The 17,513-nt window shown below is 37.6% G+C and overlaps 1 protein-coding gene across 2 annotated transcripts in view; it reads left to right on the top strand.

Moving 5' to 3' along the window:
- The window catches only part of MYLK4 (myosin light chain kinase family member 4), a 153,736-nt gene that overhangs the window by 66,256 nt on the left and 69,967 nt on the right, over nt 1–17,513 (top strand). The window contains exon 3 of one of the 2 annotated variants that reach the window (XM_069103606.1): nt 1,921–1,965. The exons of the other annotated variant lie outside the window; for it this stretch is intronic. Coding sequence (XP_068959707.1) covers nt 1,921–1,965 — 45 coding nt within the window. The remainder of the gene's footprint in view (nt 1–1,920; nt 1,966–17,513) is intronic. 2 annotated transcript variants of the gene reach the window in all.

Below are 17,513 nucleotides of genomic sequence, written 5' to 3'. Positions count from 1 at the left end.
CTACATGTGGCTAACCTCTGTTACTCCTAAACATTCCATTTTAGTTTCCTAACTCTGAGTTGACACATTTTTGGAGAAATGAAACCACATACAACAATGAAAATTGATTAGATCCTCTATGGAGGGAAAGAGAGACCAGAATCTGGAAGGGAACCTGATAGTAAAAGGGGTTTCAATCTGCAGCCAAGGAGGAAATATCCACTTTGATAAAATCACATATGACTAAAGTACTAAATGGAAAATGCAAAGCAGTATAGTTAGGATCAAGGTCCAAGTAACTAATTCTGTCCGCTTTTAAGATTCCAACTAATGTCTAAATCAAAGAAAAGAAGTGAGATATTTTAGGATCACTAAAAATGGGTAGGATTGTTATCTTTCCAATAATTACCTAGTATGCAAATCTGGCTTTAGTCCAGGCTCTGAGACTTGCTCCCCTAGACAGAAGCAAAATTGTCACTGAGTCTGTGTTTAATCCACCTTCACATACAGGAACAGTGGGGGAGTCCAGAGAAAGCAATGAAAAACCCCAGGATAAATCCTCAACGTCACGTAATCAAAATAATCTAGTTTATATTTTGTTGCCTCTTTCCCTTGTTCAGTTGAGAACTATCCCTTGTCAGAGCAGTGAAAGACACAAACTAATTACTAGTTTTTGTTATTGAAGCATGAAAATGAACATTTCATGAATATCACATTCTAATTGTAGATGACTGTAAGTTTAGGCTAGAAAAGAGCAATATATTTACTTGTATTTTCTATAGGGTCTAGCCTGGGACTGAGGACTTAGAAGGTATTTAATAAATACTTGGTGTATAAACAGAAGATGAATTCATGAAGTTATTTGATCAATCAGGTTCAAAGGCTGAATATTAGTTTAAGTAAGTCTTCATATTTATACAGAAGAGAGGTATTTCCTTAGGTAAGTGCTGACCCAGTTTTATTCTTTGGCTAAAAAGACAAGATTTGTAAATTCAAAATATACTTGTAAAAGGTAAACAGTTTTTACTTATTAATGGTTCCTAATATTCATTTGCAAAAGTATAATCTAGAAATAAATCAAGTCATTTTTTTTGAAAGTGTAAGTAGTAATGAATCATTTCAGACCTCAACCTGATCCAGAAATATACAAATATTACTTGCTGGAGCTCCCCTTCAGCCTGACTGCTTGGCATTAGTGATTTAGAAACTTTCAGTATGAGGATGGCAAGTAAACAGGCTTCTTCTCAGTCTTTATAAGATGCTGCCAAATCTGTCCTTTCCCAATGATCACATAAGACCAGTCATGAAAACACATATACATTTGTTATTGTAGGTTTATTTTTGTTTTTCCACCAAACTTTTTCGAAAAAAATAATCTGAAGGTATTTTAATAGGGACAGTTAGTGTAGTGGATAGAGTGCCATGCATGCAATTAGTAAGTCTCACCTTCCTGAGTTCAAATATGACCTTAGACACTTACTAGCTGTGTGACCCAGGGAAATTCTTTTCTGTGTTTTCCTATAAATTCTCAATTTCATGTAATCAGAACCATCTATTTTATCTTTATGATTGCCTCTAACCCTTGAGAATTTTCTCTTGACCATAACAGTGAAAGGTACTTGATTTGCTTCTTTTCTAATTCCATTTTATCTTATTTTTATGATACGATATTTTATTTTTATATTATTTCATTTTTATGATATGATTTATTTTATTTTTATGATATTCCATAATCTTCTCTGTAATGAAAACTCCTTGAGGGTAGTGACTATTTTAATTTTGGATCCCCATAGTTCCTGGCATACAGTTGGTACTTAATGAATTATTGGTTGACAAAGGATCTACTAATAAGAGAGATTAGGTAGAGAACTTTTGCTTATTCTTTCAGTATTTCAGGGTTGCTAGGATACTAAACTCAGACTAATTTATTTTAATTCATAGAATTGTTTGAAAAAATATCTATCTTCATTTGGAAAAATGTTGAAAGTAAGTAGTTTGTTCTGTCTTCTTGATGAAATGCACTTAACTAATAAATTTTTCTAGATTTAATTTTATTCATATCTATCACTCTATCTAGACAGATATACACAATCTATGTGCATACATATGTGCATATATGTAGGGGTACATATATGTACACATATATTATATGCATACACATACATGTGTATAAATGTGTGTGTATGTATGTATGTATATATATATATATATATATATATATATATATATATATAAATTCCTCTGTGTGTGTGTGTGTGGAGTGGTGTGTACATGGGCGTGTGCGTGTGTGTGTGTGTGTGTGTGTGTGTGTATCTTCAGGTTATCAGATTCTGGAATGAAGAAATGGAGTTGTTTCCATAGAGTAGAGAATAGTGAAAATGTAGCTTCTTTCCAATCTGTCTTGTGGGTGTCTTTTGCCTTCATGGTCATCTACTACCATATTATACTAAGGCATTACAGTGACCTCTAGTGGTAAGAAAATGAACTGAAAAGTTAATCATGAATGTCCTGGTTATTGAAATACACACAAGGACCTTATTACATAGTTACCCTGGATAAAGGAAACCTCAAATGAAAAATAGGAATTAGTGATTTCCCTCAAGAATATAATAAGAACATACAAAATACATTCTGAATGCATTTTACCATGAAATGCTAAATAATACCCTTTTAAGGTTTTTTTGTTGTTCAGTTGTTTTAATCACATCTGACTCTTTGTGATCCCATTTGGGGTTTTCTTGAGAAAGATACTGGAATGTTTGCCATTTCCTTCTCCAACTCACTTTACATATGAGGAAACTGAGGCAACAGGGTTAAGTGACTTGCCCAGGGTCACACAGCTAGTAAATGTCTGAGGCCAGATTTGAACATGGAAAGATGAATCTTCCTGATTCCAGGCCAGACATTCTATCCACTGTGTCCTGTACCTACCCCTTTCTTTAGAGTCATCATGGTTTATTATGCATAATTGCTATTTAGTAATCTCAGAGTAAATCTTAAATATCTACACTGACTTGCATCAATAGGGAAGGAGAGAATAAGCATTTGAATGCTTACTATATGCCAAATTTTTGCAAATATTATCACATTAATTCCCCACAACACCCCTGTGGGATGGGTGCTTATTATTATCCTCATTTTATAGTTGAGGAAATTGAAGTGGACAGAGTCCCAGGAACATACAGCCCGTCAGTGTCTCAACCTGGATTTGAATTCAAATTTTCCTAACCTCCAGGTCCGGTGCCACCGAATTATGATAATCCACAACAAACAAGCAAGCATTTCATGTGGTTGGGAGCTACATAATTTTGTCTCAGCTTTATCTTATCAGATGTATTTTACTTAATGATGACCAAACAGATTTTCATTCAGGTAAAGGTAATTTCAATCCTTCAGGGATAAGGGAATATTTTCCCTATAAGGGCAGATCACAACCCATCCATGCTTTCTAAATCTGTTCAGTTCTTGTCCACTTCATATTTTAAAAAGTTTAATAGAATTATTTCATGTGCATATAAGTAAACAATTTCACATTCTTTAAACATAAACTGGCTGGGTGATGGAGGAAGTGTCCCAAGTTCTGATGATATTATAGTCAAATGGGAAGGAGCCAGTGGATAGTGAGAGATAAAAAGATGAATTACTGATGGAACAAGGTGCAGGAAGAGGTGGGAAGGGATTGGATCAAGGCATCAAGCCTTGTGGAGGAGTAGGGATACTTCTGCCCCTGCAGCAGCTAGTGTCATAGTGGACAGAGTACTGGGCCTGGAATCAGGAAGACCTGACTTCAAATTTGATTTCCCATGCTCACTAGCTGTATCTCTTAGCCTTAGTTTGCCTCAGTTTCCTCAGCTGCAAAATGGGTATAATCATAACAGCTCCTATATAAGGATGCAGTGGAATGATATTTGTCAAAAGTATGCTTAGCACAGTGACTTCTCCCTGCAGATCAGAGGGAAGGAGAAGGTGGGTGACGATATTGAGAAACGTTAATGAAAAGAGGGAATTCACATCATATGTTCTAGAATCTCAATCTTCTTGAGGCAGCAGGAGGCTGGGTCATCTGCTGTAGAAAAGGGTATAATCAGTGGAGGGAGAAAAGTAAAGATTCGGAGTAGATATTTTGGAGAATTAGAATGGGGTTGATAAAGATAGAGGAGAAGGATGGCTGAGAAGTAGCAAGGGCCTGACTGAAGCCATATTCCATAAATTTCTAGAGGATGAAGTCAGCTCAATCTTGGCATTCTGGTACTTTGGAGAGCCTCTAGAAGACCCCAGGTGGCCTTCTTGTCCTTGAAAGCATAGTGGAGGTTTTGGCATAAATTCTGGGGATGCGAGAAGCAGCCAAATGGGAGGCCTCCAGGAAGTCTCCTGAGTAACTTTTGTCTGTGTCTCACTGTAAATCCTGCAGACAATTTCCCAAATGAGCCAGAGGCCTTTCTCTTGTTCTTTAAAATTTTATGGATAACAGTATAGCCTTCAGGCTGTCAATTCAGTTTGATTCAATTTAATTTAATTAAATTCAACAAGCATTTGTTGGTTGCAACATGGAATAGAGCACCAGACTTGGAATCAGAAAGATCTGAGTTCAAATCCTACATCAGAGGCTGATGAGCTTTACTGCGCGAAACTGGACAAAATCACTTAATCTCTCTGGGACTCAGTTTCTTTATGTGGAAAAAGAGGAGGTTGGATTCAATGACCACAAAAGTATCTTCTAGCTTTAAATCTATGATCCTATAATAGAAATTCAAGGTAATGTGTTAGATGCTAAAGCCCTTATCCTTAAGGAGCAGGTATTATGGGGAGAGGAGATGGAAAGGAGTGGAGGGGACTGAATATATATGTATATGTATGTATACATACACAAACATTTACACACATACATACATGAATGCAAACACATATATGTATATATTTAAATGAAAAGTCTTTTCAAGAGGAATAGAGTACTAGAGTCATGAGGGTCTGAGTTCAAATGTGACCTCAGATACTTAAAAGCTGTGTGACCCTGGGCAAGTCACTTGACTTCTGTTTGCCTCAATTTTCTCAACTATAAAGTAAGAATAATAATAGCACCTCTCTTATAGGGTTGTTGTGAAGGTCAAATGAGATAATATTTGTAAAGTGCTTAGTACAGTACAGTGATTGGAACATAGTAGGTGCTTAATAAATAATTTCCCCTTTCCATTTGTTTTCTAATTACTCCAGGGACCTGGAAAGGTCTCACATAGGACATAGCAGTTGAGCTGTACTTTGAAGGAAGCCAAGAATTGATTCTAAGAGTTGTAGATGAGGACAAAGTGTATTTCCCTGCAAAGTCAGGTGGAGACAGAAAGTCATGTATGAAGAACATCTAGTTGGCTATAAATTATAATTAAAAGGGAATAATGTCAGATAGTATGAAAAAGGCAAATAGGTACCAAATTGTGGGTGCCAATGTGGAAGATCTTTTATTTTATCTTAGAAACAAATAGAGAGCCATTGAAGATTTTTCAATTGGGAGATGATGTGGTCAGATCAGTGTTTTAGTAATATCAACTTGATAGCTTTGTGGAGGATTAATTGGAGAGGTACTTTTGCTAAGTGGTTGGCCTACCTCCTTTTACCAGTAATATTTCAGATGAAAAATTATTACAAGAATATTCATACAGTAACTCTTCCAAATGTAATTAAATAATAGTCGACTGTATGGCTCTTATTTCAATAATTTGATATAAAAATATGTAAGTATTAAAATGAACAAGTTGCACCAGGGAAAAAATATAGAAGTGGTAATATTCACCTGGACTTCTTAGTTTGACTAAAAAAAATTACACAAAGAAAAAATATCAGATAGCATGGCCACATGAATTAAGAAGCAGTGGCTCATTTTGGACAGCTCCTCATAGACTTGTGCATCTTCCAACTTTCTGTCATTTGTGTATTAGTTATTGCCCACAAACCCTGCATGTAGTTATATTTTCAGGACACATAATGAAAGGAGAAGGCTTATAATGCTTGTTTTAAGCATGCAAATAAAAATGAATGCAAAACTTCAACATAAAGGAACATTTGGAAGTGTCTCTTTCATACTTTTCCAAGATACCACAATTAGGTTATATTTGAAACATTTTGTTTCTAGACTAGCACTATCTATCTTGAGAGATGAGGTAATCTGACTACATACAAATTTATTTTTTCATTATAAGGCCCCGAAAGTATTACAACACAAAGTGAAATAAAAGGGTAGAGTTCTACATGTACCTCAAAGCAGAGGTGTCAGACACATGAGCTCCATGTCCATCCCTAGTGCAGCCAGAATAAGATTAAAATGTAGTCCATACATGATTTTAATATATAGATGTATTAATTAAAAATAAATACACAGACATGTGTAGTCTTCTAAGGCAATATGTTTCCATCAGGGATCCTTGTGTAGGGTTGGCTACCATTTCTATATGAGTTTGCCACCATTGCTTTAAAGGATAGGAGCTTTTAAAATCTGGCATGTTGTTAACCAGAACTTTCTCTTAATTGTTTCTTCTGCACAATTGTGGTTTAATGGTGTATGATTTTCACAACGATGACTGCAAATCCCTGAAGTAACTTCTAAGTCTTCCAATAAAGTTTATGTTCAAAATGATTTCAGTGCTAGGTATGTTGTATTACAGGCTAATTCTTGGACAGTTGGCCATGCATGTGTGGAAGAAATGGTGACTTTCTGCCACAGGGGCATGGTAGAAAGAATTTGGAATTAGAGGTTCTGGGTGCTCAAATCCTTACTTTGTTACTATTGGTGACATCAAAGGGGTCAGACATGCCTCCTGTTGGCAGCATTGCTGCCCACAAGAATCCTGAGTGTAGCCCCAACCAGATTAAAATGTAATTAGGAAAAAAATAAAAAAAATAGAATTTAATAACAATATGTAGTTTTGTAAGTCAATAAGGAACCCCTGGGATCCTTAAGTGTGGATTAATGGCCCTGTTTCTATCTGAGTTTAGAGCCACTTACCTATAAGACTTTGGGCAAATCATTTTACCTCTCCCTTATCCTCAATTCTTCATCTATAAACTGAGGAAACTGAATTAAATGATCACTCTAGTCTCATCAAGGTCTAAGTTCAGTGGACTAGAACTGTTTTCATCTGGCATGGCTATCAATTGAGAATTCTATTAACCAAAGAGTTTACATTAAAAACGAATACTGAAAAATTTGAAAGCAACTGGTCTACCTTAGTTGAAGATATAAAAATTGATTCATGAACTTCGAAGATTAAATGTTCATTTTTGTCTCCTCCCATAAGTGCACGTATACATTTGTCCCCATTTAGACTATTCCTTGGAAACTTTTCTTTGCCCTCTCCTGAACACTAAGGGCATATTTTCCATGATAAAATAAACATGACTATTAATAGTTCTTTCCGTTAGATTTCCCAGGCAGACAAAATTCAGAACTTGTACTACAGCCAGTTTGATAAGCTGGTGGTAAGTGACCAATCTTGGGTTGTTTATGAAGTGACAGGAAGGCACACACTGCACTCCCCATTAAGCTTAGGCTAGTAATCTCTGTGGGGTGATACAGACATCAAGTTCTATGCCCATTTGAGAGATAATGGACCTGCAAAGAGATGCTGACAGAGACCCTGCATCATGGAAATTCCCAGGTCTAAAGCAGTCAGCAAAGTAGCAGATTATTTCAGGAAAGGTCTAATCTAAGACACATAAAATTGTAGAATCCCTAATGAATTCCAGTACCTCTCTAACTCCTGGCAAACAGACACACCTCCTGGAAATACCTCTGGTGTTGTCTACTGTGGATTTGTAGACAGGAATATGTATAGTAAAATAGGGTAAATATGTTTGAATTCCTGCTCCTAGATACTACTTTTATAGGTCTTACTATGGACTTGAGTACAAGTGTACCCATGTATAATTGAAGCCATACTGGACTTGAAGCCTGGAGAACTGGGTTCTAGTCCTGACATAACTACTAGCTTTTTCTGTGATCCTGAGTGAGTGGTTTAACATACTGGATTTCAGTTTCCTTGTAGGTTAAATAAGATGGGCAAGGGATACTTGGACTATGTGATTTCTAAGGTCCTTCCCAACTCTAAATTCTTTGGTGTCTCTAGAAGATTACAACTTTTTTTTTAATAAACCCTACAAATAAATTTAACAGCTGTCCTTTCATGCTTTTTTTTTCTTTTGGAAGTTGCCTACCTAAATTAGCCTGCACAGATCCTAAAATAATATAGATCTGAACTTTGCTACTTTGCTAGCATAATATTATGTATACTCTGTTGATACTCATCTGCTGTATTTTAAATAATGACTGGCGTAGTGAAGTTTGGATTTATCAAGTTCCAGAATAAAGTTTTCCTATCTAATTGCTGTGTTTATTTCACCTCAGTCCTCATCCTGGAGGTATTCCACTTCTAGTACTTATCTTAATTTACCATTGTTTAAAAACATGTTAAAAAATTCCCCATGCCTTATTTTCCTTATGTCACAAATTATTAATGATGACAGCCAACTTTTAGATAGTACTTTTGTTTACAAAACATTTCAAAATGTTATCTCATTTGAATCCCACACTAACTCTCCTGGGTAGATAGTTCAGGCATTATTAGTATTATTATAGATGAAGAAACAGGCTAAGAGATAGTAAATGGTTTGATTTATCCATGGCCACATAGCTTATGAGAGTCAGAGATGGGATTTGAACTCTTGCCACTCCTGACACCAAGTTCAATGTGTTTTTCTCTTCATTTTTGGGCTTGTGTAATGATAATAATAGCTTGCATTTATATAGAACTTTAAGGTTTAGGAAGAAGTGGGGTGTCTGTATACACACACATACATCATCTCATTTGGTCCTCATAATAGTTGACTATTATTATCATCATTATCATTAATAAAGGGATTCTATTTGTGACAAAGGGAAAATAAGGCATGGGAAATTTTATGGCATTCTTTTTTTTTTTTTAAAGCAATCGGGGTTAAGTAACTTGCTCAAGGTTACACGGCCAGTTATTTCTGGGTGTGGTAGCAGAGCCCGGATTCGATCCCAGGTCATCCCGACACTGGGACCGGTGCTCTTACTCGCTGAGCCACCTGGCCGCCCCTTATGGCATTCTTTAGTAACAATTAATTAATAGAAATATTGAAGGTGGTGTGGCTTAGGGTGGGAGTTAGGTACTAATGATAGTGGTGTTATTATTCCCTTTTTACAGGTGAGGAAACTGAGGCTAAGAAATTAAATCAGTCAACAAATATTTATTAAACACCTGTTATGTTCAAGAAACTCTGCCAAACACTGGGAAAATGAAGAAAGGCAAAAACTGGTTCCTGTTCTTAAGGATCTTACAGTCTAATGGAGGAGACAACATGCAAACAATTATGCACAAAAAGATATATACAATGTAAATAGGAGATAACTAACAGAGGGCATTAAAGGTAAATAGAAAAGACTTCTTGTGGAAGGTAGGATTTTAGTTGGGACTTCAAGGAAATCAGGAAAGTCAGGAGATGAAGAGGAGGAGGGAAAATTCTAGGAATGAAGGGCAGTCAGTAAAAAAGCATTGAGTTGGGAGATGGTGTGTTTTGTGCAAAGAATAGCAAGGAGGCCAAGGGTCATTGGATCCCAGAAGACATGGCAGGGGAGTTAAGTCTAAGAAGACTAAGAAGCTAGGAGGGGGCCAGATCATTAAGGACTTCAAAACCAAGTGGAGAATTTTATGTTTGTGCCTAGAATGAAAAGGAGCTACTGAATTTTATTGAATATGGGCATAGCATGATCAGCCTTAAAACAATAGCTGAATGGAGGATGAACTGGAGTGGGGAGAGCTTATGGCAAAGAGCTCAACCAGCAGGCTGTTGTAATAGTCCAGTCGTGAGAGAATGAAGGCCTGCCCCAGAGTGATGGCAGTATCAGAGGAGAAAAGGGTGCATGTACAAGAGATGATATGAAGGTATTAACAGAAATTGAAAATTGGATATGGGGAGAAAAAGAGTGAGCAGTAGAAGAAAACACCAAGATGGCACCTGGGTAACTGGGAAAATGGGAGTGTCCTTGTGAGTAAGAGTAATGCCAGGAAGAGGGAAACAGCAATGAGTTCAGTTTTGGACATGTTGAGTTTAAGATATCTTACAAGACATCCAGTTTGAGATGTCTAATAGGCAGGTAGAGGTACAAGATTAGAGGTCTGGGCTAGATAAATAGATCTAAGTACCATCAGCATAGAGTTAATTGAATCCATGGGAGTTGAGATTACCAAGTGAAATAGTATAGAGGGAGAAAAGAAGAGGACTGCTCAAGATAGAATCTTGGGAGGCACCCAGGGTTACAGGGCATGACCTGGATAAAAGTTCAGCAAAGGGACTTGCTCAGGGTTACACATGTGAGAGTAATTGAGACAGGATTTGAATTTGAGTTTTCTTGGCCTCAGGTCCTTTACCATGTCCACTAATAAATGAGGATCTTGTGGAATATTACAGACTATAGGGTAGGAATCACTTTTTTTTTTTGCTGTCCTGAAATTATTTTGGCAATTGGGGTTAAGTAACTTGCTCAAGGTTACATGGCCAGTTATTTCTGGGTGTGGTGCTAAGTATCTGAGCCCGGATTCAATCCCCAGGTCATCCCAACACTGGGGCTAGTGCTCTTACTTGCTGAGCCACCTAGCCACCCCTGTAGGAATCATTTTACCTTGGATACATTCTTAAGAAGCTATTTGATGATTTATTTCATTACAAGGATATTATTGTAAGCAGAGTCAGCAAGGTATAATGGATAAAGGGCAACCATTGAGTATGGAAGATCTGGATTCAAAGTCCTGACTCTGACATGAAGTGGCAAATGTGACCCTGAACAAGTCACATAATATTTGGCCCAGGAAACTTTCTAAAGCTAGAAGTTGCAGAACAGTACTGACCTGCATTGGTTGAGGTCCTTCCAAGGGAGTTCCCCACACTGATTAAAAAAAAATATATGATCACCATATTTTCCTAACAAAATAATTTGGACAACTAATTTCATGCAGCTTTCTTCAGATTATATTTTCTTTTCTTGATATTTAAATTGCTTAATTTATTTTCCTTCTTCCTTTTTTGTCTCCTTCCAATCAAAGGCTTTGATTGACATCCCTAAAGATAGAATGGTTAATGAGTCTATATTTAAAACTGCCTATCAGCACCTAAGATTGACCTAAATTGAACCTATGGCATTTTGCCGTACGTGATACTGTGACAGCAAAAACAGTTGATTCAAATCTAATTTTGGTTGGTTGTGCTATGAAAAAGAGACTCAACTTTCAATCATCTGTATACTCAGTAGGCTGCTGTTCCACTCTGTTCTTCAACTGGTATTATGGCTGCCTTCTTCTCCAGCTCTTCAGGCTTTCCAGTGAGGTCTTCTCTGTATTCTAGCAATTTTCTCTATATTATAGGCAGCTAGGTGGCTCAGTGGATAGATTGCTGGACCTTAGTACAAGTGTGTGCCACATAGTAAGCACTATATAAATGCTGTTATAATCATTATCAATAATATTATTTTATTATACACATTATTATAGTATGACATTAAATATACTATTGTATTATTAGATTATGTAAACATAATAGTATAATATTTTTCACTTAATAAACATCGATTTTTCTCCCTCTCTGTTCTTCCATTTTTCTCATTCCAGTAAGAGTAGTAACTAGAACTGAGGAGAAATAGAAGTAAATTAGGCTGAATATGTTGTGACAGCAGTGAATTTCTTCCAAAATAAATAACAAAACCCTCTGTTGCTCCTTGTACAAATTAAGGAATAGGAAGGTGACCATTGAGAGAATAGATATCTCCTAACCCCAACTCACAGGCTGGCAGGTTGGGACCCCAGAATTCCATGGATAGGTGGGTTGTGACTATGTAGTACATATCTAGTTCATGACCCCCCTCAAAAAAATCTGGTGTATTCCCCTTGAAATCATCTGAACCATTATCCTTTCCCCAATGTCATTTAATCAGTTAACATCAATTAGCTTTTATAAAGAGATACTGAGAAGATATAGCAAGAACCAAAATATAAAATCATCCTTTCCAAGCAATGCTCCAAAACATTCCTCCTCTCTACATAACCACTTGCTCTCCTGGAAAGAGTAGATTTGATTTAAAGTGGTGATTACCAAACTTTCTCCCCAACAAGCCATTGGACAAGTGACTCCCTTGCTTACAGGGCACAATGTCTTATACTATGAGTTGATTCACAGCTAGACTGGATCAAGCATGCTGTTTCTCATAGCTGGTTCCTAGTCAAACCCAGTGCTTGTGGCTACTTGCTGATTCTATTTTGGGCTCTAGTTGCTAGACTTCTGGTAGTTCTTCTGACCTTTAGAGTCTCACAAAGTTATATGCATCTCAAATCCTTATTCACTTATGATCAAGAAAGATAAAAAAGGGATTGAGGCTGGATTTGAATTCAGGTCTTCCTGACTCCAGGCAGGCCCAGCACTCTATCCACTATACTATCTGGAAGCTATTACCTTGGGTTCTATTCTTTTGGGTCTATATTCCTAAAATTATCTCTCACAAGCCCCCACTGGTATGTTTCTCATTAATAACCAGCAGTAGATATGATTGGCTCAGAACAAATGCATTTTCTCAGAACAGAGGATTTACTTAAAAGGCATACGTAGTATGAGGGAGTAGTTACAAAACATTATCCCCATAAACCTGGGAACCTTCTCCCCAAAATTCACAAAACTAACATGGGAGAAATGGGCAAAGTGGTAGTGTAGGCTCACATATAAAGAACATGTATGTCCAAAGCACCCATACCTTTGGAACTGCAGCAATTTGAGGTCTTTCTGCTTCCTTGCACTGTTCCTCACTGGGTGTGGTATTTCTGCAGGGCAGGTTGTTTCAATGTTAGGTTGGGTTTTCTCCTCACAGTGCAAAGTAGTCATGATGAAAGTATCAAGGTCCCACCCTCCCCATAGCTGTAATCTCCACTACCTTCAGCTTTAAGCTCAATTGTGATCTTGAGGTGTGATATTACTATATTCTTTCATAAAGGGCAAGGACTCTTGCTTCAGGACCAGCAGAAGTCTCCCCAGTTCTGCAGGCATTATTACTGACTCTTCTTGGTGAGAAAAGTCACCCAAACCTGTGGTGATGATCAGTAAATTTCCCACCTCTTCCTCCCTGTAACCTAGGCCAAAAGCATTTAGCTCTGGGATTCAGGATCTCCCAATTTCTTAAACTCTAAAGCTTTCCTGATGGTTCATGCAAATAAATGCAGAAGGGAAGGTGTAGAGGTAATCTGTGTTCTGAGGGCAAGTTCATGGTATCTGTTAGCTGGCTCAGCTGATTTCTTGACCTTTTCACATGTAAATGAGCTACTTAAAGCCTCATTCTTTATGAAGTGCAAATAAACTTGCTTAAAGTTTTATAGAATTTGTAAGCAGCAAAATCACCCACTCAGATTTGAAATGGGCCCATCCTTTACAAGATACAAATGCCTTATGAATGTAACATGCCCTTATAACTCATTATCTCTGTTACTTGCCCCTTCATATTGAAAATTTGCCAACATCTGAAAGGGGTGTATACCTTACAGGTGTACGGAGTGTGCAAGATTGAGGCACATTAATGTGCAGAAACCATCCATTGACTGTGGAACCTATTCAAATACAGGAAAAAACAACTGGAAGGGAGGTTGAAAAACAATGAGATGAACCATGAACCAAAACCAAGCTACCACTGACAACGTTAGAATAATTTGTGTGTGTGTGTGCGTGTGTGTGTGTTTCTGTGTGTTAGACTGATATTTTTTATTTCAGTTCAGACCTGTGACTTCATTGGTACTGAGGGTGCCATCCCAGTAATGCTTCCTTAACTATTATACATCTTCTGGTCTTAGGGACTTGGGGTGGGGGGCAGGACTGAAGTTAGGAGATTTATCTAGGACCATCTAGCCAGCACCCATCAGAAACAAATCCTGAACCTGTGTCTTCCTGTCTCTAAGTCTGCCTATAGTCTTTCTTAAAATATTAATTTTTAAAAAATGTTTGTTGTTCTCAGGACAGATAGCATCAGGTGCACAAATGTTTGCCAACTGACTCTTTGGGGAAAAAAAAACAATGTGAACAGTATACCTTTAAGTTTAATTTTTATTAACATTTTCTCCATCACATTCTTCAGTCTAGACAATTAACAAAACAGTAAATCAAGACCTGCCTGATTGTACTTTTTGATAATTTCTGAATTATTAATAAATATTCATACTAAAAATTTAACTGTTGGTTGTCCCCAAAGTTGGACTCAGCACACCCCTGCCTAGGCAAAAGGGTATAGAGAGGGTGAGTCAAGAAGACCTGGATTCAAATCTACTTCTGACACATATTGTTTGTGTGATTCTAAGAAAATGATTTATCCTCTTAGTTTTTTAGGTTCTTAAATTGCAGAGAAGGTACCAACTTGTGTCGGTAAAGGGAACCACTTGGGAGATCCCTAAACTAATGAAATCACAAGCCCTGTTCCTATCCCTAACCCTTCCTGAGTTCTAAAGATAGTATGATGCTTTAATTTAAGTGTTTTGAAATTAACCGTGAACCCCAAAGTAGTGGGAAGCATTCCATATTTTTTATTTTAAATTTCCTTTTGCAGATTTTAATCTTTTAGTTAAATGAGTAGATCACATTTTATATTTTCTCCTTGTGGGCTGTAGCTCCACTTGAATTGCAGAAGATTCATGGATCTTACTTAACTTACTATCTCACTATAAGGTTCAGGTTTGGGCAAACATTTATTAGACGCTTGATCATAAGAAGTGAAGGAACTTTGAGAAAGAAGAATGGCACACAGACCTTTTGGAAATTGGGAACACCTTTGGTAGAAGCAAGCTCTAGAGAGGTATAGTGGAGTAATGGAAAGAAGACTAAATTTGGAATCAGAAGGTCAAAGCTATTCCCTAGCTCTATCCTATATGTATGTCATTGGGAGAGTTATTTTATCTTTCTGGGTCTCAGTTTGCCTCATTTGTAAAATAAGGGCTTGGGACTAGAAGGTTTTTAATCCTTTTTTTTTTTTTTAAGCAATCGGGGTTAAGTAACTTGCTCAAGGTTACACAGCCAGTTATTTCTGGGTGTGGTGCTGAGTGTCTGAGCCCGGGATTCTATCTCCAGGTCATCCCGACACTGGAGCCGGTGCTCTTACTCACTGAGCCACCTGGCCGCCCCTTGAAGATCTTTAATCCTAAGGATCCTTCCAGCTCAAATCTATGCTTTTATGCTTAACTCAATACTCTTGGAATTTCATCCAAAACTTTATTGACTTTGAATTTTAGTAGCTTTAATTCAAGGATTCAACAATCCTCCCAGTATTTTCATTTGGATGCCCTACCCCATCTCTTCTCTGTAAGGTCTCAGTTTCCATATAGTATGTTCTGACATGGCCTGGAATTCCTAGGGCCACAGTAAATGATCATATGAGCTCTGTTAGTGCCTCAAGACTGTAAAGAGCTGTATATACAGCTCCAAGTACCTTCTGCCCAAGGGGTTAGAAGAGAATCTTATGAATCTTATGTTTCTCTGGTTGGGTCAAGTTAACAAGCACTTATTAAATACCTACAGTATGCCCAGCATTGTATTCAACTGAAGCGTCTGTATGTGGTATAACCTTCACAAAGGCGAGGGCATAGAAAGTATATGGTTGACTTGCTTCTCCCTCTATATCTCTGGCCCTGCAATCTTGTGATTGTTCCAAAGTCATATGGGGAAGGGTAGTGGTAGGGAGGGCTTTTCTAGCTGTGAAAGCATCATCTTTCAGGCATTGGAAGCCCTGAAAGAGAATTTTCTTATTGTCTGTTTACAGAAGTCCTGGAGGAGGGTTTTGGAGGTCCTGGGACTATGCTGATGATTTGTGTTGACTTCTCAGACCTTGTTTGTGGGTCTGTGTGGATTTCACAGGCAGATAGTGAATTGATAATGGTGTCGGCAATATGTATGAGCATTGTACCAAGCTCAGTGGAGGTGATAAATGAAGTAATAAATGTTGTTCCTACTCCTGAAGATTTGGGGATCTTACTGAGGAAATAAGAGTTCAATACTTGAAGTAACTAGAGAATAAGACTAGGCAGTAAGTATATAACAAGGTTGGTTTTGAGACTGGGAGTAGAGTCAGATGACCTTGATGAAATAGGATAGGTCTATATTACTGAAATCAGGCTACTCAGAAGAACCCTTAGGGAGGCAAGTCACAATTATTCCCTCTCTTTTGTCTTCTCCCCAAGAAGTACTCAATAGCATTGTTGATCTTCTGAGCTACCATATTGAGTGCCTTGTGGCAATCTCATTCTAATTTGGTATGGGAAGTACTGTGACCACCTCATTTCACCTCCTCTTTCCACACTTCTCCCATCCCCTTAAGACTCACCTCTGTTAGTCCAATCCCCCCAAACCAAATAGGAAGCATGGCAGTAAGGGTACCTGAAGTGGTAAGGGCAAAGGTAAAAGTGAACTTGGTGGGCAGCTAAATGTTATATAATCTGAAATGGCCTGTTGTCTCATAATAGCCCAAGTTGACTGATCCAGCTTCAAACAATACTGCAAAGAATTGGCATGGGTTGCTTTTCTCAGTGTGGATCTGCATCAATGATTATATGTTTTCATCCTTTTGTTGGGATTGATTTCCTGCTAATTTCTGCCATCATTTTGTCATCCCTAATGGTCAATACTGGCAGTTCCAAAATAAGTTTTTCCTGTGACTTTTTAGACACAAAATTGGGCTTGGTGCATTTCCCCTCCTGCTGAAATCCCCAATACTAGTATTTTTTTTAGTTCATTCTGGTGGAGTAAAAGGCATTACTTACATCGAGTTTTCCATATAACCACTTCTGATGATTATCCTTTTCAAGTCTTTTTTTTTAGGCTATCCATCCTGAATTAACTTTTCTGTAAGAAAAGGTCTTTCGTGGTTTATAAATTTTAATGCAGGATGCTAACTGCCAGGGTATTTTTTGGACCATGACCAAAGATTTTAACCAGGCTCCCTTCACAGATGAAATGAGGTACAACCTTCAGTGCACCTGGAGACAGTACTTCTTTCATTTTTCAGTTTCAAAGTTATGACACCTCCTGGTTTTAGCCTCAGGACGTCAAGAATTTTCCTTTAAAACCCACTTCCTGGAAATAGTGTTTTGCAGGACTAGCGGATAATTTTTCACTTTATGTTTTTTCAGGGTGTAGAAATTCAACCTCTTTTCCCCACCCTGCAAATGAGTAGGAAAAAAGGGAGTATGAGGATAGGACAAGACCCTCCCTCTTCAAGAGTACAGGGTGCCCATGGATGTACTGGCTACCATTAATGTCATTAGTATCAGGGGAATCCCACACTGTGCCATTCATCCACTACCCTTCCTGACACAGGACCGATTTTCTTGACTGAAATTGCTGAGTAAGTGCAGGAAAATTAACTCCTTAAAAACCACATAGAAAGACTTCTCTGGTGCTTTCACCAGCAGTGATTACAGAAATCTAATGGGGAAACAGGAATGCTTATTGCTTCT

This window comes from Petaurus breviceps, unplaced genomic scaffold (genome assembly GCF_028583685.1).
Source record: "Petaurus breviceps papuanus isolate PSGF00001 unplaced genomic scaffold, PetGlider_PUasm1.0 582, whole genome shotgun sequence".
In the NCBI taxonomy this organism is placed as follows: domain Eukaryota; kingdom Metazoa; phylum Chordata; class Mammalia; order Diprotodontia; family Petauridae; genus Petaurus; species Petaurus breviceps.
The sequence above is the reverse complement of the archived record's forward strand: the minus strand, read 5'-3'. Positions and strand labels throughout refer to the sequence as shown.